This window comes from Bipolaris oryzae (genome assembly GCF_000523455.1).
Source record: "Bipolaris oryzae ATCC 44560 unplaced genomic scaffold scaffold_29, whole genome shotgun sequence".
In the NCBI taxonomy this organism is placed as follows: domain Eukaryota; kingdom Fungi; phylum Ascomycota; class Dothideomycetes; order Pleosporales; family Pleosporaceae; genus Bipolaris; species Bipolaris oryzae.
The window spans coordinates 70,339-95,747 of record NW_006911305.1 but is presented as its reverse complement, the minus strand read 5'-3'; the positions used below and the strand labels follow the sequence as shown (position 1 = coordinate 95,747).

At 52.6% G+C, this 25,409-nt stretch overlaps 9 protein-coding genes across 9 annotated transcripts; 6 read left to right on the top strand and 3 right to left on the bottom strand.

Moving 5' to 3' along the window:
* Positions 1 to 1,643: 1,643 nt before the first annotated feature.
* Positions 1,644 to 3,771, top strand: COCMIDRAFT_88872 (uncharacterized protein; the record flags this gene model as incomplete). Its single annotated transcript, XM_007687422.1, has 4 exons — positions 1,644 to 1,811; positions 2,038 to 2,245; positions 2,313 to 2,377; positions 2,482 to 3,771. 4 exons carry the CDS (start codon positions 1,644 to 1,646, stop codon positions 3,769 to 3,771), a joined length of 1,731 nt encoding a protein of 576 aa, XP_007685612.1.
* Positions 3,772 to 3,918: 147 nt separating this feature from the next.
* On the bottom strand, positions 3,919 to 5,402 carry COCMIDRAFT_88987 (uncharacterized protein; the record flags this gene model as incomplete). The annotated part of the gene is made up of 5 exons (XM_007687421.1): positions 3,919 to 4,434; positions 4,483 to 4,751; positions 4,804 to 5,104; positions 5,206 to 5,215; positions 5,263 to 5,402. 5 exons carry the CDS (start codon positions 5,400 to 5,402, stop codon positions 3,919 to 3,921), a joined length of 1,236 nt encoding a protein of 411 aa, XP_007685611.1.
* A 520-nt stretch (positions 5,403 to 5,922) lies between these two features.
* Positions 5,923 to 7,053, bottom strand: COCMIDRAFT_34613 (uncharacterized protein; the record flags this gene model as incomplete). Its single annotated transcript, XM_007687390.1, has 3 exons — positions 5,923 to 6,407; positions 6,467 to 6,766; positions 6,828 to 7,053. The coding sequence occupies 3 exons, from the start codon at positions 7,051 to 7,053 to the stop codon at positions 5,923 to 5,925; spliced, it is 1,011 nt and encodes a 336-aa protein (XP_007685580.1).
* Positions 7,054 to 7,710: 657 nt separating this feature from the next.
* Positions 7,711 to 9,958, bottom strand: COCMIDRAFT_34612 (uncharacterized protein; the record flags this gene model as incomplete). The annotated part of the gene is made up of 5 exons (XM_007687389.1): positions 7,711 to 7,822; positions 7,872 to 8,181; positions 8,231 to 8,995; positions 9,043 to 9,652; positions 9,707 to 9,958. 5 exons carry the CDS (start codon positions 9,956 to 9,958, stop codon positions 7,711 to 7,713), a joined length of 2,049 nt encoding a protein of 682 aa, XP_007685579.1.
* A 264-nt stretch (positions 9,959 to 10,222) lies between these two features.
* Positions 10,223 to 11,106, top strand: COCMIDRAFT_88863 (uncharacterized protein; the record flags this gene model as incomplete). Its single annotated transcript, XM_007687420.1, has 2 exons — positions 10,223 to 10,276; positions 10,447 to 11,106. 2 exons carry the CDS (start codon positions 10,223 to 10,225, stop codon positions 11,104 to 11,106), a joined length of 714 nt encoding a protein of 237 aa, XP_007685610.1.
* A 1,167-nt stretch (positions 11,107 to 12,273) lies between these two features.
* On the top strand, positions 12,274 to 13,357 carry COCMIDRAFT_88977 (uncharacterized protein; the record flags this gene model as incomplete). The annotated part of the gene is made up of 2 exons (XM_007687419.1): positions 12,274 to 12,754; positions 12,810 to 13,357. The coding sequence occupies 2 exons, from the start codon at positions 12,274 to 12,276 to the stop codon at positions 13,355 to 13,357; spliced, it is 1,029 nt and encodes a 342-aa protein (XP_007685609.1).
* A 2,720-nt stretch (positions 13,358 to 16,077) lies between these two features.
* Positions 16,078 to 18,927, top strand: COCMIDRAFT_34609 (glycoside hydrolase family 3 protein; the record flags this gene model as incomplete). The annotated part of the gene is made up of 4 exons (XM_007687388.1): positions 16,078 to 16,183; positions 16,232 to 16,633; positions 16,689 to 16,904; positions 17,015 to 18,927. The coding sequence occupies 4 exons, from the start codon at positions 16,078 to 16,080 to the stop codon at positions 18,925 to 18,927; spliced, it is 2,637 nt and encodes an 878-aa protein (XP_007685578.1).
* A 1,258-nt stretch (positions 18,928 to 20,185) lies between these two features.
* Positions 20,186 to 22,319, top strand: COCMIDRAFT_24265 (uncharacterized protein; the record flags this gene model as incomplete). The annotated part of the gene is made up of 2 exons (XM_007687375.1): positions 20,186 to 21,591; positions 21,641 to 22,319. The coding sequence occupies 2 exons, from the start codon at positions 20,186 to 20,188 to the stop codon at positions 22,317 to 22,319; spliced, it is 2,085 nt and encodes a 694-aa protein (XP_007685565.1).
* Positions 22,320 to 23,350: 1,031 nt separating this feature from the next.
* Positions 23,351 to 25,385, top strand: COCMIDRAFT_3176 (uncharacterized protein; the record flags this gene model as incomplete). The annotated part of the gene is made up of 2 exons (XM_007687364.1): positions 23,351 to 23,357; positions 23,428 to 25,385. 2 exons carry the CDS (start codon positions 23,351 to 23,353, stop codon positions 25,383 to 25,385), a joined length of 1,965 nt encoding a protein of 654 aa, XP_007685554.1.
* Between the last annotated feature and the right edge of the window lie 24 nt (positions 25,386 to 25,409).

Genomic DNA, 25,409 nt, shown 5'->3' with positions numbered 1-25,409 from the left:
CGTGGTGCCGATCTTGCTCGATATAGCAATGGTAGTCGCCTATGCATTTAGCGAAGAAGAACCGTTTCAACGTACTTGGGCGATTAAAACGGCTGCTAAGATGACGGTAGTACGTAAGCATAAACTTTCAACGGTGCTATATTTACTATTTAGCACAGACAGCATGGTTCTCCTGTGGCAAATGGAGTCAAGTCGCTGCGTCGAGTGAGTCGGGGAATAATGCGTGGGGGGTTCCGTTCGCTTGGAGTCCAAAGTTCCCGCCGGGCTCGGTCCGCACACATGGTTGTTCATGCATGCGCGGAGCCTCCGCGTTTCTCTCCGCGTTTTAGCACGCCAAGGAATCCTGAGGGCTTAAGCCATACACAAGGCCTAACAAGACTTCGGACTACGAAGAGCGGGCACGTGGGCTAGATTTCAGCGTGGCTTTTGGTTAGTGACTCGAGGTAGGCTATCTAAAGTAAGTCCGACGAGTATGCGGAGCGGCACGATGCCGTCTTTGGCCTCCCGCCCGGCTATGCGCGTTCGATTGGATGTCTGGACTTGACAGTCGCTAGCATTAGGGTAAAACCCTGTGGGACAGCGTACTTGGCAGGAGTATTGAAACACGGGCCATCGGATGTTGTTAGCACATCCTAACTTTTGCTTTAGTTACGGTAAAAGTAGGCGTACTCCAGCCTCAGGTCTCCACAGAGTCCGGGGTACGATACCTATAGCCCATCCAGTATCAACCCTGTCTATGACAAGACCGCAGAAGTCCCTAAAGGCGTCATGCCTACATGTGTCATTTCAAGTAACCTGACTAAGTCTGTCATGCTTGGAGCCTATAGGCAGGTACAGGGACCATGCTTGCCCAATTATATTTCACCGGATGAGCCATTTCCACTTCCGCGCAATGTGTAAGTAGGTGGGAGATCCCCCTTGCAGACACACGCACACAGTGCTAAACCGCATGAAGGTTTTGAACTACTCTCATTTCTTTTCAGTGGCCCATGAACGATCGAGATGGTGGTAGGCCGATCGAGGCAAGAAATAGACCAGAGAGTGGAGACCTCAGGCGACAATTGCTCATGTGGTGGATACCTTAAGCGACAAGACATCACTTTGTAAACGCTTAGCAAGACAAGACTACCCTCCCTCCTAGACGAGAATATACCGCAATCATACCGTAGGAGTATTGGCAAGGCCATGTGCACAGTAGCCAAGACACAGTGAAAAACCAGATCAGGGTCCTCGAGCGCCAAAGCCTTCGTCCGTGTGGCTAAAGACATCACGTTTCAATGAAACATGGAGTCTTGGGAGTTCAAGAAAGGACATTCTTCCGTCTTGGATTGCAGCTGAACTATTCCTATCCCTTGTATAGTTCACGCCTCCAACGGCGCCTCCAAGAAATAGTGGCCGGTCAAGCAAGTCAGTAGAGAGCTTATCACGATTCAGGCCAGAGATAACGGCGAACCTCATGTGATGAACGATGAACTCAGGGGAGGGAGAAGCGGGAAGAGGTGTGCACTGAGAGGAAAAAAACCGTTCAGACAGAACACCATGGCTTGCCACTGATGTGTATAAAGAGCAGAGGTTTCCAGTCGAGAAATATCCTCACCACTCATCCTTTGAGCATCCGCTTCTCAACTCCTTCTTTGTTCAAGATGGTCTCCAAGTACTTCCTCTCAGCTCTTCAGCTCGCTTCTCTTGTCAAAGGCATCTACGGCCAGGTTGAGGTTCTTGCTGAACGTCCCGCCAAATATGTCGATGACACTCCTGAAGCAGAGAAAGTGGCACTGGCATCTATTGTCGAAGATGATCCAGCCGATGTAGTTACTCTCATGGCAAAGGACTGGGAGAGCCCAGAGTATCCTCTCATCTTCGGCAAGGCACTGCCCATTCCCCCAGCCAAGCAGCCAAAGTAGTAAGTCCCCCACTCCACCACCACACCCTCAGCGCTCTGGCAAAATACTGATTGGACACAGTAAATTCACCAATCCTGTTACTGGCAAGGAGATTTGGTACTACGAGATTGTCATCAAGCCCTTCACTCAGCAGGTCTACCCCAATCTGCGTCCTGCTCGTCTCGTGGGCTACGATGGCATCTCGCCTGGTCCCACCATCATTGTACCCAGGGGAACAGAGTCTGTGGTACGCTTTGTCAACCAAGGTGATCGCGAGAGCTCAATCCATCTTCATGGCTCGCCTTCTCGTGCTCCGTTTGACGGGTGGGCTGAAGATCTGATTCAGCAAAACCAGTACAAAGGTAAGTACAACACTGCCACACCATTGCCCCCAACGATCTCCTCCAATACTAACAAACTGTAAAATAGATTACTACTACCCCAATAACCAAGCCGCAAGATTCCTCTGGTACCATGATCACGCTATGCACTTTGTAAGTCCCTCCTCGCCACCCACCACCCCCACCCCCTCGATCCCCCGCCTCCCAACAAAACCTCCCCAACAACCAAATACTAACCGCCTCCCCCCCACCACCAGACGGCAGAGAACGCCTACTTTGGACAAGCCGGCGCATACCTAATCACGGACCCAGCCGAAGACGCTCTCGGCCTGCCCTCAGGCTACGGCAAATACGACATCCCACTCGTCCTGAGCTCCAAGTACTACAACGCCGACGGCACCCTGCAGTCGAGCCTGGGCGAAGACAACAGCCTCTGGGGCGACATTATCCACGTCAACGGCCAGCCCTGGCCGTTCCTGACCGTCGAGCCGCGCAAGTACCGTCTCCGCTTCCTCAACGCCGCCGTATCACGCAATTTCGCACTGTACTTTGTCAAGGCTGATGCGACGGCTTCGAGGCTGCCGTTCCAGGTCATTGCGTCCGATGCGGGATTGCTTACGCACCCCGTGCAGACGTCGGACATGTATGTTGCGGCCGCTGAGCGCTACGAGATTGTGTTTGACTTTACTCCTTTTGCCGGCCAAGCGATTGATCTCAAGAACTTTGCAAAGGCCAACGGTGTCGGTACTGATGATGATTACGCCAATACCGATAAGGTGATGCGGTTCCGTGTTAGCAGTGACCCGGTGGTTGATAACTCGGTTGTCCCCTCGCAGCTGTCGACGATTCAGTTCCCAACGGACAAGACGACTATTGATCACCACTTCCGCTTCCACCGTACCAACAGCGAGTGGCGCATCAACGGTATTGGTTTCGCCGATGTGCAGAACCGTATCTTGGCAAAGGTTCCTCGCGGCACGGTTGAGCTTTGGGAGTTGGAGAACTCGTCCGGTGGATGGTCGCACCCTATCCACGTGCACTTGGTTGACTTCAGGGTTGTTGCGCGATACGGTTCTGAAAGCACCCGCAGCGTCATGCCGTATGAGGAGGCGGGACTCAAGGATGTGGTCTGGCTCGGTCGTCACGAGACGGTGCTTGTAGAGGCGCATTATGCTCCTTGGGACGGCGTCTACATGTTCCACTGCCACAACCTCATCCACGAAGACCAGGATATGATGGCTGCTTTCGATGTTACCAAGCTGCAGAACTTTGGCTACAACGAGACGACTGACTTCCATGATCCTGAGGATGCGCGCTGGTCTGCTAGACCATTCAGCGTTGCTGATCTCAATGCACGATCGGGTCTCTTTTCGGAAGCGTCCATCAAGGCCAGAGTCGATGAACTGGCTCTTGAGCAGCCTTACAGCGAACTGGACAAGGTAACAGCATCGCTCGAAGCGTACTACAAGAAGAACCAGAAGAGACAGGAAGAGTGCAAGGAGAGGCCTGCTGGTCCTATCCCCCGGTACCGCAGGTTCCAGGTCTAATGGAGAGTGACTTGAGATAGTTAGTCCAATATTTCATCTCGGGTGATAACGGAAGGTGTATGGCTAGTATATTATTCGTCCGATAGTAACAGAGAGGTTTTTACTTGTATCTACGCGTCTCCATATATCCAAGCTCCAGCTGCTTCATCACTGACTCTTCCTTTCTTGATTTTCCGCCACTGGCTGATATGGGTACTTGATAGTAAGACACCAGATGTCGAGGTAATCACATATAGTCCAGATGACGTCCACAATGAAGCTTCCATGCACTCCGATAGCGAGTCCTAGACACATGAAGACGAATGCTACTTGGTAAACGTCGTTACCTAGAGCACTCGGCCAGCCCACACCAAAGTTTTCTTGCAGCCAGGGTCCAAGAGAGTCAACAACTCCGAAGATTAGAGGGTAAATGAGTACATTGCCCCTTGGGAAACGCGACTTTGTGAGATGGGAGATGATCATTCTTCCAACCGAGTAGGCGTTGATCAAACCGGCGTAGAAAACGAACGGTACCAGATGGTGGTGCAGAATGACGGGCTGAAGGTACAAGTAGGCAGGTATCAGGATCCAGGCGCCCGCAAAGGTAAGTAGTCCAAGTAGGGCAACGCGTGTCTTCTGACCACGTGCGCGGCGCGCTTTCATGACGTTCAAGGCGCTGTGATACTGTCAGTCTGGTTCTTGACATCTGAAGAGCTACACTTGCCTTAAAACGGTGTTGAACACCAGCACAAATCCTCCTTGAACCATGTACCATTCATTCCATGCCATGTTGTACAGAGCATCCGGGATAAACTCGAATTGCTTGATGCCCAAAGTCGCAAGCATGGGGCGTTGCCAGAAGCTACCACCACCAAGAAAGGCTGTCGAGGCGTACACAATGCACAGTATGACGATACCTTCTACTGGCCCTGAAATGATACCAAGCGTCAGGGTATGCGTGTGGTACTCGTCCCAAGTCTGGACATAAAATGTCAATGATGCTGTGCTAGTCAGTAAAATGATCTTCTGTCCGCTGGGTCACATGTCACTGACAGGCAAAGAGCGTAAGAACTGTCTTCCATCCTTGGCCGAGATTCATGACTGCAGAGAACAGCAGCACCTCCAGTGTAGTGTTTATCGCATCAACTCCATGATCAAACAATTCACCAAGAGGGCCGCTCTGGCGAGTTCTGCGGGCTTGGCTTCCATCGACAGCATCAAATGTCTGGTACAGGAAAAGGCCAACAGCCCAGCTGAGGTACACCCATGTTGGGCAATCTTGATCTAGAGTCGGCGTATACCATAGCATAGTAAGGAAGTTGATGACAACGAAGCTGAATCCAGTCAACGTGATCTACGTAGCCATGTTAGTGCTCCTCCAAATATTTACGGTCAAGGTGGGGTTCAACTGGCTGCTTGTAGAGCAGATCAGGGTCCCGAAAACATCAAACTTACAAGATTCGGCCTGGACACAGTTAGCAATGCAAATGGCCGATATGTGACAGCACTTACGCCATCCACATGGGAAAACATTTGATGACGACATTGGTGTAGAAGGGCTTCAGCACATATTGTGAGAGAAGACTGTGATCCACACCCGAGTACTTGTACTCTTTGAGCTTGGGCAGCTTGTCCTGTCGAATGTACACCATTGCAGAGCGAGTACTCCTGGGCCAGGACGGTATCAGCAATTGTTGTCGTGTTGTCGCAGTAGGGAGAGAGTAAACTTTGCGTCGGTGTGTGCGTGGGAGAAGAGGCCCGAGCGTTGGGTTATATCGTATGACGTACCCCGCCGCCCTGGCCTGTTTTCTCTGCCACGCTTGCACGCGCGCGAACACGTGGGCAAACACTGGACGACTGACAGACGTTACTCTCCCAACCCTTGTTCTGGATTCAAGCTGGCCCGCATGGTGACTAAAGTATGTTTTCAATAAATACATTGTATCAAACCATAGTATTGCAAAGTGATACCGAGCTACACCCCCACCTCAGTCCTGCCATTGAATGATGCTTTGATCGGTTCATAGACCAAGCAGGCCTCTGTACTTCTGAAGCCTAGTGATGAGTAGTGTTCGGTCTGGGGGAGCAGGGATTTGGTTTGTGCACGAGGATTGCATTCTCGTTCCGTAAAATGTTAAATTCGAGTCATGTTCGGCTTCCATTGGCTGCAGCTCAAGCGACAGGACTCCAGGAGCAGGGAATAAGGATGCTGCTCTTCATGGTTTGAATGAGTGGTACCGTCTTGTGCACCGTCTCGCCCCACCCTTCCACGCTCCAGCTCTGTTCACGACGAATCTTACGTTCCTCGAGGTTGGCAAACTGCCATAGGTGATGCACGGTGTTAAGGTCGCCAATCTGAACGAACCAAGCACCGACACCTTCCATGACCTCTCGTCGGGCCTTCAGCCCACGTCGCCAGTGTGTCTCCCACTCTAGCAGGTTGCCTGGGTGTAGTGTATACGAGCGCAGTTCGAAGATGCCGCCAAGCTGGCGTGGTGGTGTAGTTGGCCAGAAAGAGAACTCTTGCATTAGAGAATTGCGCTTGCCAGAGATCAACTTCTTGAGCTTGGCATCGAAGGCGGGGAATTCGGGGTGCGACTGAATATTGTGTAGCGACTCGTGATATCCTTCGTAGCGTTGGTATTCCCAGATGTGCACTGTGTAGTGTGATCAGCAGAGGAGCTGGATGAGTGATGGTGGAGACTGGAGAGCTTACCAAAGGTATTGCAGTCGCCAACTTCAGTCCTCCAGCTACCTACCAGATGGACTTTGTTCTCGGGAATCGAGGCCATCTTGGGATACCAGCCGCCAACCAACTCGGTGTATTCTTCAACATTTTCCTGCTTGACCTCGTGGAAGACGATTGAGTGAACGTACTTGCCGCGGGCTAGGACCTGCGAGAAGCTACGCTCAATGTCCTTGTCAAGCTCGCGACCCTCAGGTGTGCCGTAAATGAGGGACGACAATGCACCACCCTTCTTTTTGGCATTCTCATGTTCACGGGCGCGAGCCTCTTCTGCAATGGCTCATGTTAGTGTTCTTGATCGGACTGCTGCTAGGGGGCGATTATGACATACTCTCCTCCTGCTCCTTTCGCTTCTGGGCTGCTATCAGGCCATCGCGGAACTTCTTTTGCTTCTCGTTAAAACTCGCCGCACTGTCTGGCGTGATGTCGGCAAGTGCGGGAGCTCGCACAGGACTCTGCGCCGCAGTTGTAGCACCAAAAGCTCGCGTGCGGACAGTAGCAATTGGTTGCGGGATCAGCCTGCCGCGCACGCTGGCACAAGCACGACGTGAGAGCATGGTGTTGAAGGTAAGGAAGGAGGCCAAGCGGGGAACCACCAGAGAAATCGTTGATGTCAGCAAGTGTGCGGGTAGGTGAAGCAGCGTGGGCGTACTTGGGACCCCGGGCGACTTAGAGCTTCCCCTCACCTACATATTACCCCCCAGCTCCCCCCGTCAACCCAGCTAGCGTGCCCGGGGCACTGGGGAAGTGTGCCCCACTACGCATGTATCGACGACACACGTCTCCACTTGATTCCTTCAGCCATCTACGTAATCCTCGTTTGGCAGCAGCGCACTTTTCATCACTTGGTCAATTGACACGCACATGTTGAAATTCGCCATTGTGGCTGTTTGTATTCAAACCATGCCAGGCCCATCTCCAAGCACAAGCCTTCTTCCAGCTCAGTATTAGCTTCTCTTGTCACACTATGGATATCTACCAGCGCCCACCAACACCCCGTATTCCTTATCGCGCAAATACAACTCGACACGACGCGTCGTATGCCCCCCGTTACAACACAGTCATACTGCCCCATGCTTACGGAATAAAGCCATCTGTAGGGCAGAAGATGGCAGATCGCCGCCGAGGATCGCTCTGCACAAGCAGTATCACCTACACAGATTAAACATTTATCTTCCAAGAGATTTGTAACACATTCAAGGTTTCCGGTTTGTCTAGTCCTCGTCGAATATCTGAAGCACATTGTCTAGGATGGTGATAATCACGCGGGCTTGTAGTCCAGCATCGGCCATGTTGTTGCCTTTATGGGGGCCCATGATTGAGGGTCTGTAAAGGATTAGCTGGCGCAGCAACCACTCAGTAGGCATTCACTTACGCCCAACAAATGGCCAGGTTGGCAGTGCTCATGCGGTTGATCTCTGAAGATTGTTGCACCCGATGTAGATGCAGGGCAAGAGCACGCAGCGTTGCGTAGTTCGGATCAGGCAGGGCGTTGATCAGAGCATGCATCGAATCTCGACGCATCGTATCATCGTCAATCCGTGCAGCCTCAATGTACTTGCCATAGAATTCCCGCGTGAGGAGCGGATCAGGCAGCTCGCGGAAGAACTGTTTCAGCAGCCCCGCGACACTGTTGACGTCGTGCTGGAAAGATTCGGGATTTCGGAAATCGACCTGGGAAGCATCTGCCCTGCGTTAGTTGGACCACCGATGTGTATCATTGATACAACATACCACTGTCGAACAAAGCCTTCATCTGCTGGATATGTGACGAGGTTCCCGGAATGCGGTAAATACCCTCGACCTCCAAGCCATAGAGATCGACAGCCTGAATGCATTGATAGACTATTATCGGCACGGGAGAGCCGTCTCGCCGGAACAATTCTTCTAGAGTTACGCCAAAGATGGGGTTGATGGGAGGCTGACCAGGGTGATATAGTACACCACTAGTCTGCTGTGCTGTGGCCTGACCAACTGGGCCACGCGGATAGTCCGCTTGTGGGTAAGGAGCCTGAGATGTAGGTGAGTAAGGAGCATTGGTTGGGTATGGCGCTGCCTGAGGCGGTTGTGGCTGGTGGTGCTGTAGCTGCAACGAAGGAGGCGGCTGTTGCGAGTGCATCCCGAATGAGGGCGGTTGCGAAGGCTCGGCATGCGAAGAGGTCTGTTGCAAGGGTGAAGTAGGGTGAGGGTCTGGCTGCGGCGTCGAGAAGGTCGGTGGGGGTTGGCTCTGCAGCTGCATCGAAGGACGACCATTTCCAGCTGGCGGGGTTGGATGAGATCGTCCCTGGTTCTGGGTCGGATGTTTGACGTATTGAATCTCCGCTCTAGAAAGAGGTGCTTTGGACCCCTGGCTCAAGATGAACTCCTCAAAGTCTCGCTCATTGTTGATCTGGTAGATGAGCTGGTTAATGCTGGGTGGTGGATGAGCAGTGCTGCCCTTAAGTGACTGGGGCGTGACAACTTGGCCGTTGTTGACCACGAGTTTCTCATTGAATGAAGCTGGCGCTGTGTCAGTCGGGTCTTGGTTTCAGAGACAAGATGCTTACCAAACTTCTGCATTTCCATGGTAAGGGCAGCGTCTGTTTCCTTGATCAGGTCCAGTAGTGCAGAGACAGCCTGAGGCCGCGTAGTGGCTATGAGCTCCTTGCGTAAGGTCTGGGCCGTCTGCACCTTGCTGGCGTAGTCCTGGTCCGCTGCCTGGGTCTTACGCTGAAGATCCTCTTCGTGCTGGGCTGCTGATTTGGGTCCCTTCAGACCGAACTTCCTGCCCGCCCCTGTATCGCCCGTTTTGACACGGTCAAGATCTTCGGCCAGCTGGTCGTATTTGGCCTTGGCCTTCTCAGCCAGCCGTTCAGCCTCCTGCACCTTATTCTCAGCGGATAGTCCCTGCTGCTTCCATGACTTGCGGTTTCCGTCCATTTTGTTGGCTAGCTGCAGGAGGTTCTCGTGCATGGCGTGCAGAGCGAGCCCAAACTGGGTGCCATTGTCGGCGATGCGCTCGTTGGCATGGAGGACTTGTTCGAATTGAGTCCGATAGCTCTCTCCTCGTGTATCGGGCTTGCGCACGCCGTCGAGTGTCCCCCGGCTGAGTTTCTTCAAGCTGCCCGCATGTTCCTCCTCAAGGGCGCCCCGGCGCTTCAGAAACCCCGCAAAGTCCTACCACCTATGTGAGCAAATTGGGCTGCATAGTCAAAGTTGACGCCCACTGACCCTAGCACTCGAAATGCTGGCTTTGAGGCGATTCAGCAGGGTCGCGACGCCCACGTCCGAGTGTAAGATTTCATGGACTCGCTGTTGGGTATGCGCATCCTGGGAAGTACTCCGCTGTTCCGGCGTTGTGGGAGCGGCCTCGTGGATTGGGGATGCGAGAGCGCCGTCCTTTGTGACCTCGGATGTGCTGTTAAAGTCCGGGTTGAAGGGTTCCGTCATGTCCATGGGTGCAAGTGTAGGTGGGGCGTTCATTGCGGGTTCAGACAGATACCATGGTGGTTACATATATGCCAGCGGTCATCTTGGGGGACGCGCAACCTATCAGGCGGAGACATGGCACGGACGGTTTCAACGTCATCGTTTCCGCCGCCCGGTTCCTGTCGCATCCCACCCACCAAACACAGCCCGTGACCCAAGCATCACCCGCGTCGCGCCGCCATTCTCTGGCTATCTTGCGGGACCGTGCCCCTTTTTCTCTCGTCTTGGGCAGTATTGCACTTCGTATTAATGTCCAACATGTCCAACAGCTTACCCGAAGAGGTCGTAACATGCCTCCAAAATGCCCGCTTTGTAAGTTATCCTCCCTGCTAGCAGTCTTGTCTTGCATTTCCCTTATCAATCCTCCTCGGCAATCTCTTGTCATTACTGTCCTGTCTCTGGTCATTCCCATCTTGATATCACGTGTCCCAATGGATATCGCTGCTCTCTGTTCTTGTGCAAGATTCTGACAGATGCTACAGCTTCATCTTGCAACATGCTCGGAAAACATTCCTCACGTCTCCCTTATGAACTACACATATCTACCTAACACGCCTTACTTTTCAAGCCCAATCATCATCATGACCACACCTGCATCATCGCGCAAGACTCAGAACCTGGAATCGAACTCGCTTGTGTCTCTCTTGGTGCACGACTGGATATCTCATCGGCCACCTACTCTCAACCAGCCAGGCCGCTCCCCTTCACCAACCCGCCCAGCACCCCGGTCTGGATCACTAGCCGAGCTTCTTCTCGGCATGAACACAGCCTCATTGAGTCGAATCAGCACTACCATCAACGGCGTTGCCGAAATGGTTCCCTCTGGGTCGGAGGAGGAGACATGGTACAAGGCTCAACACGTTGCCAACAACACCTTTAGCGATGGTACAGAGGACATTTATTCGACTTCGCCAGGCGGGGAGGGCTTGTGGGGTAGTGGCGGGCTAGGCATCGGAGCTGCAAGTGGAGACGCGCCAAGAGAGGGTAATGCAGGGGCCCAATGCTATCTGGACGGAGAAGAAGTCAGGGTTGTCATTGTAAAGATCCGCGACGGAAGAATTGCAGACTGGAAAGGCCAAGTGCGGGATTGGAGATTGTCGGAAGGCACTCACAGTGCTCTTTCAAATGGAACAGCAAATTGAGTCCCTTATTCCACACTAGGTGAGCGGATTTATATATTATGTATTCAAAAGCTATGTTATCGTTTGTATGAGAGAAGCTGAACCCTCATACTAAATACTCTTGTGGGACATGCATATGCAAAGTCCCTGGAGAAGGTAGTTCCTTCACCCTGCACATCCAAAAGTACAGTAGATCGACCTTGTCCGATTCTTCGTACATCCACAAAATCAGACAGATCGACCTTGCACGACCAATGCCATGTTCCCTCGGAGCCCATGTGCGTTTGACAAATAAGGTGGCGAAATGCCCTGTAGTCTCGCTACAGATGTCTCTTATGCAAGGGGGTACCTTCCTGAACCACGGTGGGTTGTGGCACGCGCTGCGCCAAATCACATCCATTTGTCTTAGTTCTCATCCGCGTGTGGCGTCGGGCTATTTCCTTTGTCTCATATATCAAGTCGCGGTCAAAAAGCCAAACGACTTTCAGTCCTGCAGCCCCTTGTCACTGCTCTCTTCTTCCCGACAACGCAGCAACGCAGCAATGCACACTCCACTCCAAGTGATTCCCAGTTAGGACCGCTAGACATTCCAAAACCGCCCGTCGTGCAAGTAAAGGTGAGTTCACGCCTTGATTGCAAGTCACTGAAACAATAGCACCTGACTTTACCTTATGCTGACCCAGCCACCCCGTGACAGCATCAATGGCACTTCACGCATCAGGCACCACAGTCTACCTGCCTATCTACCCTCACCATCTATCTAGCCTCCATCACTACGTGTTTCGCTTGCAACCCCTTACAGACTGCTGCCTTAGACGGCAGCAGGTGAATGACGTAACTTCTCACGATTCACAAAGTCTCGGCTCCCTTGAGTGTTAGTGAGTCGAGTATTAGTGAGGTAAGTTGAAGCAAGCTTTGACAGTGAGTGATGAGTTTTGCACTGACTGTTTGCTATCATCAGGCTTAGCAACACTTTTTTTTTCTCCCTCGGTGACTGCCTACTGAAGCTTGGCGGTAGCCGGTGACGCACCCTGAGCGATTTTCTCTTATTCAAACCTCAGGTTTTTGTTTCTGAGACTTTCAACCCCACACCTTTTTCAGCATTTTGAAGCTGGTTCTTGTTCTGAGTCTTGACAAAGGCTTTTAATTGACTTTCTCATATTACACAAACACCAAATCCTCGGCACAATGGATTCTACAGTCTATTCTACTCCTCCTACGAACAACATCTCACTCGCTGAGGCGATCGAGATTGTAGAAGCACGTTTTGAAGATGCTGTTCAAAGCTGCAAGGATGACTGGAATAACGGCAATGATCTAGTCATTCTCCAAGACAATATTCCTCAGCTCTTTGGGGGCATCTTGGTAGAACACTTCAAACGCTGTGTGGGCGAAGTTTCTGGATTTCCTGTCGAGCTCACTGTCATGGATGGTGGCAACAACTACCACACTCTGGTCCAGATGCCGAAGAACATGCGCTCACCTCAAGTTGTATCAAGCCCCCAATTAGCACAGACATCGCCTTCTGAGCAAACCTCGATTGACCTGAAGGCCGTTGCTGCTGGCCTGAAAAAGGCCCCACGCCCGATGAACTGCTGGATTATTTTCCGAGATGCAATGCACAAGCATCTAAAGGTCGAATTTCCACACCTCACTATCCAAGAGATCTGTAAGCACATGGCACCCTCCGTCTTTCAGACAAACATACACTAACTAAGTCCTAGCTACTCGTTGTTCTCACATCTGGCACAACCTCTCTCCTGAAGCCAAAAAACCCTGGCAGGACGCCGCCCAGTCTGCCAAAGAGGAACACCTCCGCCAGCACCCTGACTACAAGTACACTCCGAGGAAGCCTGGCGAGAAGAAGAAACGTCAATCACGCAAGTCGAAGCGAGCCGCAATTACGGCTACGGCCCCAGAAGTGCTTCAATTCCAGCTGTCCCCCAACTTGATCCTGGCGGTACCTGAGGTTACGGACGAGCCAACGCTTGCTGCAAACCCTGTCACTGCTAGTGGAGATAACGCCTGTCCTGAAGATGTCTCAAACTGCTTCGATCCCAATGTCTTCCCAGAGATATATCCGCAGGCTCCTATGGCTGCCGACTTCTTCTACAACGCTGAGTCAATCCGTCATAGCCTGCTCGATACGGAGTTCAACATCGACTTCAATATGGATACTACTTTCGCCTTGTTCGATGATGAGATGCTTGCCTTTCGCGATGGAGCGGACGGAGATGCAACCTTGCCGTCCTTGTTTGAAGACACTTACTAAAGGCGCTTTACATGACTGCATATCTTTCTTATAAGTTGTGCATCAGAAGCACATCCACCAGTCCTTTGGTACTTACTTTGAAGCACTAACAAACCTCACCAACGTCGCTCATTTTGTCTCTGCACTTTTCGCGCTTCTTCGGTATTCGAAATCACAAATGGGAGGTCGGTGTCTTCGCGCATCTCAGACCGCGCATCATCTCAGGAGTTTCCATATTCATACAAAGGGAGCATGCATGGGGGAGTTTTCATGTACCAAAAGGGGGAGCTACAACGATAGCCCTTATTGCGATGGTTTCTTGCTTTCAATCTTAGGCGTTTCTAGATGATGGGATTCATTTCATGGCCCACGTGGTGGAACTGCATACGTGGTGGAATGGGATGTATCAGCATAGCTGCAGTCTCTACTCTACAGAATATTTTATGAGGTGAACGCACCAACATGGACTGGACTGATGGCATCAGTGGGTTCACGATAGTCTAATCTGGTCTCATTAAACAATTCATGGTTTTCAAATAGTACCCCTATGCGGTTTGATATGTGTGAAGATACTCAATGATGTTCCCTTGATTTCTCTAGTCAGTTGTAATACTTGTGCTATTGGTCGTCGTTGTGTAGGCTGTACCGCGATAGGCGAAGATCGACATGGCACTCGATGCTCACGTGGGAGCAGATGCGAACATGGTTGACGTCCGTCGCACCTGCCAATTCAGCTCCACATTATTGAGATATGTACAGGGATACCGAACTCAGACGGGGATATTGATATCTGCTCTTGGCCTGCTTGTCATGCCCACTACCGATTATCCGTAGCTATCTTCCTTTCCTTTGCTCTGCCAGACTGAGCTACTTGCCAATGGATGCATTTCATACGAATGAGGTGGAAAGCCATTGCGCATGTAGAAAATACGGCAAGGACATACATGTAAAAGTCTTTTCTCACGGCATCCGAAGAAACTCAAGTTGTATCTCGGCTGCACCACCAGACGATGCGGTGAATAAACCAGTGAATCCTCTCATCCTATGTATCTCGTGAGAGCCACAACGCCCCCAACATCCTCGGTTCCTGCTTCCGCAGCAAGGTACAGCATCCCCACTGCCGTGTAACCACCCACACACCAGATAGCCCGACGCCCACCTACTGTACACACCCAACCCGGCACCAGCAACCAGGTTAGCGCACCCACCGCTAAGCCTTCTTTCGATACTCCCTCTCCCAAAGCAACCACGCACCCTTCCCCACGCATAATATACGACTCATTGAAAAATGCAAAAAAGAAGTCATGCGCATCGCTACACTCGACCGACAGCACACTACACAGGACACAAGTACCGGACCAAGCGTACAAAACCGGCGTGGCGGGGCACCCACTCTGAGAGAATACGGGTAAGAACACTCTTCACATGAAAGGGCTTTAAACTAGTCTATCTCGGGGGTTAAAAGCGAACCGAGTTTAGTGGGTTTGGTGCCTGTCCATCACTATCGAACACACACGCATCCCTACCCCTGGTTGACATGTGTCACGTTACGGCGGTTTTCTTACCCGTGGGTACCGCGTGTGTAAGTACGGTGCTTGAAACCCCGCAAATCGGCCCCCTCTTTGCCGATCGATACGTAGGTCAGGCAACAAAAAAAAACGAGCTTTTGCTGGGCTTTTCCCGGACCGTAGCTCGGCGCTTGTACTATACGTACTAGTACATTACGCAGATGCAGCATGCAAAGTGACTGGGTCGTAGCACCGCAGCCGCAAAGAGTTACATGTACATATGAGCGTGGGCAGGTATATATGTACGTATATGTGCGTGTGTAGAGTATGGGAGTCCGCCGTGGCGCCGCGGCGGACGGTGGGATAGGTATCGATCCCACCAAACAGCGTTCGATGTTGTCGAAGTTGCATGAGTTTAGATATGGCGGTTGGCGGGCTAAAAGCGAGCGACCTGGCGATTGCTGATGTCGTGCGATCAATGATCGCAGAACTTGTTGGTCGTATGCAAATCGTCAGTTCGATCCGAGCATACGAGTTCAGCTCAGGAGACCGTATTCTCTTCCTTCAGCTGTCTTACTATCAAACCATAACGCCTCTATAAGCCCTATCCATATAGTTCCGAAGAAAAACTATCCAACTCGTGATGTCTCATTCGCTGCAACGCTCACTCCACCATCCAGTTTTTGCTCTTTTGCTTTTCTACGCAGAGACCACAACACCGTTTTCGTAACCCCTGTACCTGCGTCCCGTTAGAAAAACAAGCCGATCATTATCCGGACGAGCACCACTGCTGCAGCCAGCAGCGCCTTCCCCCCCCCAATCCCGGGGCTCCTTGCCCCAGCCGCGCAAAACTCAGATAATAATAATAATCCTGCCTTCGGGCATATGTCTACAAATGCTTTCGTCCGCGGTGTCAGCCGGGATGGATAGTTTGCCCATCACCATTTCCCTATGCTACTAATTACTTTACCTACTTAGCGCGATGAGTGCTTTCTGTTTTGGGGAATGGGGAGGGGGCGCTGTGGTCACACAGGCAGTGCAATGGTGGGTGTTTGCGGGGTTTGCGTCATGGGTAAGGGGAAAAGAGAGAGAGAGGGAGAGAGAGAGCAAGACTATGTATATGAATGGCTTTTCGCGCCCTCTCCGTCTGGAATGTTTGGAGGGATTTTCCAGTAAACAACTTGGGTTGAAGGGATACTCTTATTTTTATTGCCAGACGTCGGTCGTGGAATCATGACTTCCCTTCTCTTCTTGTCGCTCTCCGGACTCGCGGCTGGCGCTGCTATTCAGCAGCGTGATCCTGTGCCTGCAGGCTATGTTGCGCCGCCATACTATCCTGGTATGTGTGCGGATATCATATCCAATCTGCTTGTTGTTGTTATTTAAGTACATGCTAACATCCTGCCAAAAGCTCCTCATGGAGGATGGGTGTCGGATTGGGCTGAGAGTTACCGAAAGGCTTCTCTCCTCGTTTCCAACATGACGCTTGCTGAGAAGACTAATCTCACCGCGGGAACGGGAATTTTCATGGGCCGCTGTGTGGGAAACACTGGTAGTGCTTTGAGAGTAGGCATTCCGCAACTTTGCTTGCAAGATGGTCCGTTGGGTGTAAGAAACACCGACCACAACACTGCTTTCCCTGCAGGCATCACCGCTGGAGCGACCTGGGACAAGGATCTCATTTACCGACGTGCAGTCGCTATTGGAGAAGAGTTCCGCGGAAAGGGAGTCAACATCCACTTGGGACCGAGTGTAGGACCTCTTGGACGCAAACCGCGAGGTGGCAGAAGTATGTATCTGGGAGAATACATCTCTGAGAGGTAGATTGCTTATATTTGTTATAGATTGGGAGGGTTTTGGCTCCGACCCGGTGCTCCAGGCCTTTGGGGGTGCTCTGTCTGTAGAAGGTATTCAGAGCACTGGCGTCATTGCTACCATCAAGCATTTGATTGCGAACGAGCAGGAAATGTACCGCATGTGGAATATTGTCAAGCCGGGCATTTCGTCAAATGTTGATGACCGCACTCTTCACGAGCTCTATCTCTGGCCTTTTGCAGAAGGTAAGTTGAACCAATTTCTTGAAAATATCCAGTATGCATGTATATTTTTACATTACGGCAATAGATGGACGCCTGTCAGCTATGCCATGTTGAAGCTAACATCCGTGCAGGTGTACGTTCTGGCGTCGGCTCAGTCATGATCGCCTACAATGCTGTCAACGGAAGCGCATGCGCGCAAAACAGCTACATGATCAATGGTCTCCTGAAGGATGAGCTTGGCTTCCAAGGTTTCGTCATGTCTGACTGGCTATCCCAAATCTCCGGTGTCAGCTCAACTCTCGCTGGCCTGGACATGTCCATGCCTGGCGATCGCAATGACATTCCTCTTGTCCTTGGAAACTCCTACTGGATGTACGAACAGACCCGTTCGGTGCTGAACGGCTCTGTCCCAGTGGATCGTGTCAACGATGCCGTAACACGCATCTTGGCCACGTACTTCCAGATGGGCCAGGACCAAAACTACCCAAGGCCCAACTTTGACACCAACACCCAGAATGCCGAGGGCCCGCTCTACCCTGGTGCACTCATCTCGCCTTCGGGTGTAGTAAACGAATTTGTTAATGTCCAGGGCAACCACGCCGAGGTCGCGCGTGAGGTAGCTCGAGATGCCATTACCTTGCTGAAGAACCAGGACAACATCCTTCCTCTGGCCGCAAGTGCCCCGCTCAAGATCTTCGGAACAGACGCCGAGAAGAACCCAGATGGTATCAACGCGTGCGCTGATCAGGGTTGCAACAAGGGTACCTTGGGCATGGGCTGGGGCAGTGGCAGCGCTCGTTACCCATACATGGACTCGCCCATTGATGGCTTCAAGGCTCGTGGTGCAAACTACCAGTTTTTCAATACAGACAACTTCCCGGGAAACTCGAACCCATCTCCAAACGACACTGCCATTGTCTTTGTGACTGCCGACTCGGGAGAAAACTACATCACGGTTGAAGGCAATCCAGGAGACCGAACTTCTGCCAACCTGAACCTGTGGCACAACGGCGACAGACTGATCAAGGATGTTGCTGCCAAGTACTCGAATGTAGTCGTTGTCGTGCATACTGTTGGTGTCATCCTTATGAACGAATGGCATGACCTTCCTTCAGTCAAGGCAATCGTATTCGCTCATTTGCCCGGACAAGAAGCAGGAAACTCTCTGATGCAGGTACTGTACGGCGATGTCTCTCCATCTGGTCACCTGCCTTACACCCTGCCCAATGCCGAGGACGACTTTGGCAATTCTGTAAAGCTTGTTGGATATCAACTGGGTCAACCTCAAGACACATTCACAGAGGGCCTATACATTGACTACCGTCACTTCCACAAGGCCAATATCAAACCCCGCTATGCCTTTGGACATGGACTCAGTTATACGACCTTCTCCTTTTCCGACGCCACAATCACCCCTGTAACGCCACTCACCAGAACGCCACCAGCACGGCCAGCAAAGGGTACAACACCGTCGTACTCGACCGCAATTCCACCTGCTTCTGAGGCATACTGGCCTGCAAACTTCAGCCGCATCTGGCGTTACCTATATTCATGGCTTGACAAGAACGACGCCGACGCTGCTGCGCAGGTAGGGGCTTCTCCTTCGACATACCCCTATCCTGCGGGATACTCCAATGAGCAGAAGCCCGGGCCCGCAGCAGGTGGCGCGCAAGGTGGCAACCCCGCGCTCTTTGATGTGGCATATGATGTTGCTGTAACGGTAACCAACACCGGCAACCGTAGTGGCAAGGCTGTCGCACAGCTCTACTTGCAATTCCCCACCGAGAGCACGGTCGACACGCCCATTCTCCAGCTCCGAGACTTTGCGAAGACGTCTACTCTTGCGGCTGGAGCTAGCCAGACGTTGAAGCTGCGACTGACAAGAAAGGACCTTAGCGTGTGGGATGTCGTTGAGCAGAATTGGGTTGTCCCTGCTGTGAGTGGTGACTATGGGGTTTGGATCGGTGGGTCTTCGGATGACTTGCATCTGAGGTGCGGTACGGCTACGGGACGTTGCCAGGGAGATCAGACGAGCCCTGTCTGAGGGGTTCTCTTTGCTCTCACGACAAGAGTGAGGTCTTTCCTATAACAAATTACTTTATTATTTAATAGTTAATCACGTTACCGATATTGAACGAGTGCTGTTCCGGTCCGATATTTCACAAAGTTTTGAGCACATCTTGTGTTGGGCAATTCCAGTCCAAAAGGTTCCGGCTGTTTGTCACATGCAAAACGGGATCATGCCAACAGTCCAGCATCTTGAAAGGGGAATCCTTGTTCCAATTATTCAAAGGCGAACCAAAAGCCATGCTGTTTCCTGTCTCGCCGAAAGAATAAAACGTTTCCACGAAGCTCTTAGTAATTGTGAAAGACTAGACACATGCCACACGCAATGTCCATATGACAAAGAACCATCCAAGGGATCAGGGGGCTCACGTGAGGCAATGGACATATCGGCGGTGGATGCTCTTGATTGGCCGAGCCCAAGGAGATTGCGAGGGATTCATGCAGAGAAGCGACATGATTGGCCTGACTCGAGCATCTTTTATCCCTGACTGTCGCGTGGGAGTTTACTACGTATGTGCATACTAGTACAATAGTCGTCCCTTGTGTCCATGTAAGGCTGGAACACAACGAGGAGAGCTATTGATACACGTCATGCGTCGAGTGCTCCAGAAAGATGCCACCGTGTTTGCACGAGACTGGTGCGTGGTTTGAGGATAGGCGCCAGTCGAGCCGCATGTGCATGGCCAGCGAAGCTTTGCAGGGGAATCTGCAAAAGGGAGTGTGGTGAGGTAATTTCAGGGTGAATTGGGCGTGCCGAGGGGTCTAATGGTTAGATGACAGTGAGTGTGAGTGTGTATGTGCATCGGGCGTTTTGTGCTATGAAGGCCGTGGCGAGGGCCAGAGCGAGGCCAGACGTCACAGGCGCTAGGCCTGTTTGGGAGCTGGTGCAGTCGTTATGGTTACTCCGGACAGCACCTTGGACTCCTTGCTGTACCAGCTTCCCCAGGGGTTCATCCACCATCACTGCACTGCTCGTCTGTTCAAAACGAAACCCAGTTACTTGAATCATCAATTGAAACTCTCTGCTGTCTGTTGTAAGCGTTGCGTTCTTGTGGGACGCTCCACGCATCCCTGCCACCAAGTCGTCACTGCTTGTACATAAACAAATTGCCCGGGTTTCAGGCGCGGACCACCGATTTCTCACACGTATCCCATATTACTTACATTACGGCGACTGCGCTCCTCGACACCACACAGCCGATTGCAAATTGACGATTGCTTCGTCGCCTCTCAGCATGTCCAACGGCGTGCGCAATCTGCGCGCCATGTTCGAAAACTCCAATGCAGCTGCCTCACCCGAGCCCCGCGGTCGCTCCCCAGTAGACCACTCCGCCCCAGGAGACAACGACGACCGCCCCAGGTCAAAGGTACGCGCCTCTTTTGTCCCCGTCGAGCCTTCACTCCCTCCTACGAGCGCCTACACGCCCACCGACCTCGGCCAGACAAAGGGCACCCCGTCCAACAGCACCGCTGCACACCGCCGCGAGAGCTTCAGCATCAGCGAGGACAGGCCCGAAGAGCTTGCTGATCTCAAGAAAATCGTCAGTGACGAGAAGGAAGAGCGCGCCAAGAGCCTGGCCGTCCCCGAGGCTGTTCCCGAGCAGGCCGTTGCATCACGAGAGTCCTCGCTATCGGCTCCTCTTGACCGAAAGGCAGAAGAAAAAGAATCCACCGACATGGCTAAGGCCTCCGACCTCTCAGAAGCTTCTGAGCCCCAGGCTGAGCAGACACCAACCCAATCCGAAGAAAACGTCATCGACGACGAAATCTCCCCAATGCCATCCCCACAACAGATTCCCACTCACCCTGCTGAAAACCCGGACAAGCCTACTACGGGCGCCCAGGAAGATCTCGCACTGAGGCCGGCAGCCCCCACGGATGAAGCTCCTGTAGAACACGACACACCTGCCCAAGATGAAGCTACGGTTGAAGAAAGCATTTCTGCCGCAGAGGAAGCTGCTGTCAAGGAGGAGGCCGCTGTTGCGGAAGCTGCTATCGCAGAGGAGAAGGCTGCAGTTACTGAGGAACCTGTCATTTCCAAAGAAGAGCCTCAGGTCGACGCTCAGCCCACCGAAACCTCAGACAAGACTGAGACTGCGTCTTCCACGGATGTGCCCACTATCACCGAGGAGGCGGCTCCTGCGTCTGAAGAGACTCCAGCAGCGGAGACTTCCAAGCCTTCTGAGAGCAAAACAAAGACCAATGGTACTCCTGCATCTAAGAAGTTAGATGTCAAGAAGCCCTCCGCAATCTCTACTGCTAAGGCCTCCAAGGCGCTACCCGCATCCGCAAAGAGCCCTCTGCCAAAGAGCCCTCTTCCAAAGGCAGCGCCAAAGACTCCCCCGAAGACCAAGTCGGCCACACCAGCGCCCAAGCCCAGCCCAGCGCCTAAGGTGTCCAAGCCGGCAGCCCCTAAGGAGACTGCTAAGGCCCCTGCTGCAAAGGCCCCTGCCCCTGCTACAAAGGCCCCTGCTGCTAAGGCCCCTACCACCAAGACGAGCCGCTCTTCCCTACGCCCAGCGGCATCCTCAGCCACTGCACCTACTGCCAGCGCTGCATCCAAGGCCAAGCCAGCAGCATCATCTACAGAGACCAAGAAGCCTGCCACTTCTAAACCCGCCCCTGCTGCTCTCCGTAAAAGGTACGTAAAATTGCAGTTCACGCAGTCCATAGCTCTGACATGAATCTAGCGTCTCACCAACCGGCTTCAAGAAGCCAGCTCCCAAGTCGCCCACACGCCCCGTCGGCCTGCCTTCACGTTTGACCGCACCTACTGCGGCCTCAACTGCAAAGCATGGCGAAGAACCCAAGGTTGCAAAGAAGCCTGCCACTACCACACGCGCTCCTCCCAAGCCCGCCGGCGCCACCACCACCACCACCACCACCAAGGCACCGCGGCCTTCAGTTGGACCCAGTGCACCAAAGCGACCGGAGTCCCGTACCTCAACCACAAGCACCGCACCCAAGGGCGGTTTCCTTGAGCGTATGATGCGCCCAACAGCGGCCAGCTCTAGCAAGACTCATGAAAAGCCTGCTTCTCCACCACACAAGGCTCCCGGCGCCTCAAAGCCTAGCACGCTACAAAAAGGAAAGAAGAAGGCAGAGGAAGCTGTTTCCAAGGTCGAAGATGTCGCATCCAAGGCCAAGGCAGCCGTCACCAACGGCCATGGTGATGAGGAGCACAAGGAGGAGCACAAGACGGAGGAAGAAGCCCCAAAGGAGTCTGAGCCTACTGAACAGGTAGCTGAAGAAGCTCCGGCTGATGAGGCGTCTCACGAGCCGGTGAAGGCACCTAGTCCAGTGCCAGAGGTGGAGGCCCCAACCGCAGAGCTAGATACGCCAAAGCCGGAAGGTGAGGCAGTACGATAGATGAGCGTGAGTGGGCCTCTTGCCATGGGGTAGGTCTGACAACAGGGTTTTGCATTCCTGTAATGTCTACATAACCAATTCGCGAAGTCGGTAGGCTGTTGGTAAAAACTCTTGTTCAATGGCGCTATGTTTGCTTGTTTGTTTTTATACCTTCACTTCTCCAATAGCATTTTCCGGAGCGATTGTTTGGCGCAAATCATAGTCTTGGGGGATACCTTGGGATATGGGTGGGGTGAGGGAAGGATGGAATTGGATACAGATCATTGCGTATATAGTTGCCCTTTAAAGCTATAGGTCTCGCATGCGTTGCTAGAAATTTTTTGTATACCGTAATCCATTCTCCACTCCAAGCTTGATCTTGTCCCAACCCTGGCTCTGCGGGACCCGGCACGCGGTCGGCCGGATGCTTCACCAAACGCGTCGGCACGTGACACTGTATGGTAGTCCTTCCGGAGCTTGGTGGTGACAAATCAAGACTCTTGCCTGTTGCAAGACACACACTCGAAACGTGTCTTTTTACACCAGTTATACGCACCATCGCCTTGTTCTTTTGCATTTGTTTGAGCATGGTCCAAGGCATCACATCATCGAGCAGATCATGGCTTTGCCAAGTTGGTGCTCCGAGTCAGGGGAGTCCGCGCAAGGTCATTGCTTACCAACTGTTCGCAGGATCATCTTGAGCGCCGTTGTCTTTCCGCTTAAGTACAGGGCAAGCGAGCGCCATGGGCCGTTGTATCAACAGGGTGAGACGCTGCCCAGGCCAGGGCAATGAGGGGAAGTGCGGAATAGGGATGGCCCATGGCTTGCACGACGGAATGCTTGGGCGCCCCCGACCGACTTGCCTCGGCTGCTTCTCAGCTCCACTATTCAACTGGGGTCAAACGTCACTAGTCGACGATGAAAGGCATAATGCGCCCTGCGATTGAATCGTACGTCGCGCTGGCGAGCCCCTTCTTCACGACACCCGATATCGCGATATCGAACCTCGGTGCTTTTGCTGCCGTCTTCCTTTTGCCTACTGACCGCCAATCATGTCACGTAAGTGCGATCTAGCTTCGTACAGCACCCTGCTTTCCTAACATCCTGCTAATCGGCCTTGTTACCGCAGTCCTTCCGCTCGCGCTTCCCGCAGCCGCCGCTGGCCTCGCATACCTCAACGGTCGCCATGGCTTCACCTACGACTTGACGCTGCTATCTGCCATCGTACGCAGCTCCTTCGATAACGCAGCCCGCCAACGACGCGACACTTGGAACCTCTTCTACGAACTCGAATCACATGCTAAATCGTCACGGGCAAACCACACTTGGATTATCTTCCAGGGAAAGTCGTGGACATATGCGCAAGCTTATGATGTTGTGCTCCGCTATGGAGTATGGCTGAAGAGCAAGGGCGTGGAAAAGAGCGATATTGTTGCTATGGACTTTATAAACTCGGACGTTTTCATATGGGTGTGGTTTGGCCTCTGGAGCATTGGCGCAAGCCCAGCCTTTATCAACTACAACCTCACAGGCAAGCCGCTTGTACATACCATCAAGACGAGTACGGCCAAGTTGGTGCTTGTGGATCAAGAAGTCAAGGCCAGCTTCAGTGAGGATGCACTGAGGGACCAAGGCCTCACGCGGACGGATAACACTGACAGGCTCGAGTACACGTTTGAACTTGAGTCTGATGTACCGCCATCTACTGAGAAGCAGGCTCAACGAAAGGTTGAAATCATCTTCTTTGACGATGCATTGGCATCTCACATTCTCACACAACCGCCAACGCGCTTCCCTGATTCAGTTCGCTCAGTCCAGGAACGCACAAGCATGGCCATGCTCATCTACACATCTGGCACAACGGGTCTCCCTAAGCCTGCCGTGATGTCATGGGGCCGATGTATTGCTGCTTCCAATGCTGGTGCAGTTTGGGTGGGACTCAACAATGATATCCTGTACACATCTATGCCATTATACCACAGTTCCGCTTCAATCCTAGGTCTATGCGCCACCCTCCGCGCCGGAACCGCCGTCTGCTTGTCTAGGAAGTTTTCTCACAAGACCTTTTGGCCCGAAGTCCGTTCTTCCAATGCCACCATCATCCAATATGTCGGCGAAACATGTCGATACCTCCTCTCCGCTCCCCCATCGCCCCTGGACAAACAGCACAAGCTCCGTGCAGCGTTCGGTAACGGCTTACGCCCTGACATCTGGGAGGCTTTCAAAGAGCGCTTTGGCATAGAAACCGTCTACGAATTCTACGCCGCAACAGAATCGCCTTCTGGGCTTTTCAACCTCTCGACAAACTCCTTTTCGACCGGCGCAATTGCACGTAACGGCACAATAGTCAACGCACTTCTAGGACAGAAGCTTTGCCTCGTACGCCTGGATCCCGAGTCCGACCCTCCAGAGCCCATCCGCGACCCCAAAACAGGCCTATGCAAAATCTGCGACTATAACGAACCGGGTGAAATGCTCAGCAAACTCGATGCCACAGACATCAACAAGGCCTTCCAAGGCTACTACGGCAACTCAAAAGCTACAAACAGCAAAATCATCCGTGACGTCAAGAAGAAAGGAGACGCATACTTCCGCACCGGCGACCTTATGCGCTGGGATGACGAAGGCCGCTTCTGGTTTGTCGACCGCATCGGCGACACATTCCGCTGGAAAGCAGAAAACGTCTCAACAGCCGAAGTCAGCGAAGTCCTCGGCAGACACCCCGCTGTTGCCGAAGCAAACGTCTACGGCGTCCAGGTCCCGCGCCACGACGGCCGCGCAGGCTGTGCCGCAGTCGTGTTCAAGGATCAGTCTACCTCTCCTTCCGACGCTGTCCTGACGTCTCTGGCTCAGCATGTCAAGAGCCAGTTGCCGGCTTTTGCGGCCCCGATTTGGATCCGTGTTACGAAGGAGATGCAGCTTACAGGCACGAACAAGCAGCAGAAGCATTTGTTGCAGAAGGAGGGGATTGATCCTGAAGTTGTAGAGGGGCAGGGGGATGTCTTGTATTGGCTCAAGGATGGTGCTTATGTTCGCTTTACGAAGGATGATTTGAAGAGGATTGAGGGCGGAGGTGTTAAGCTTTGATGTTCTTTTGTCATAATCTTTTTG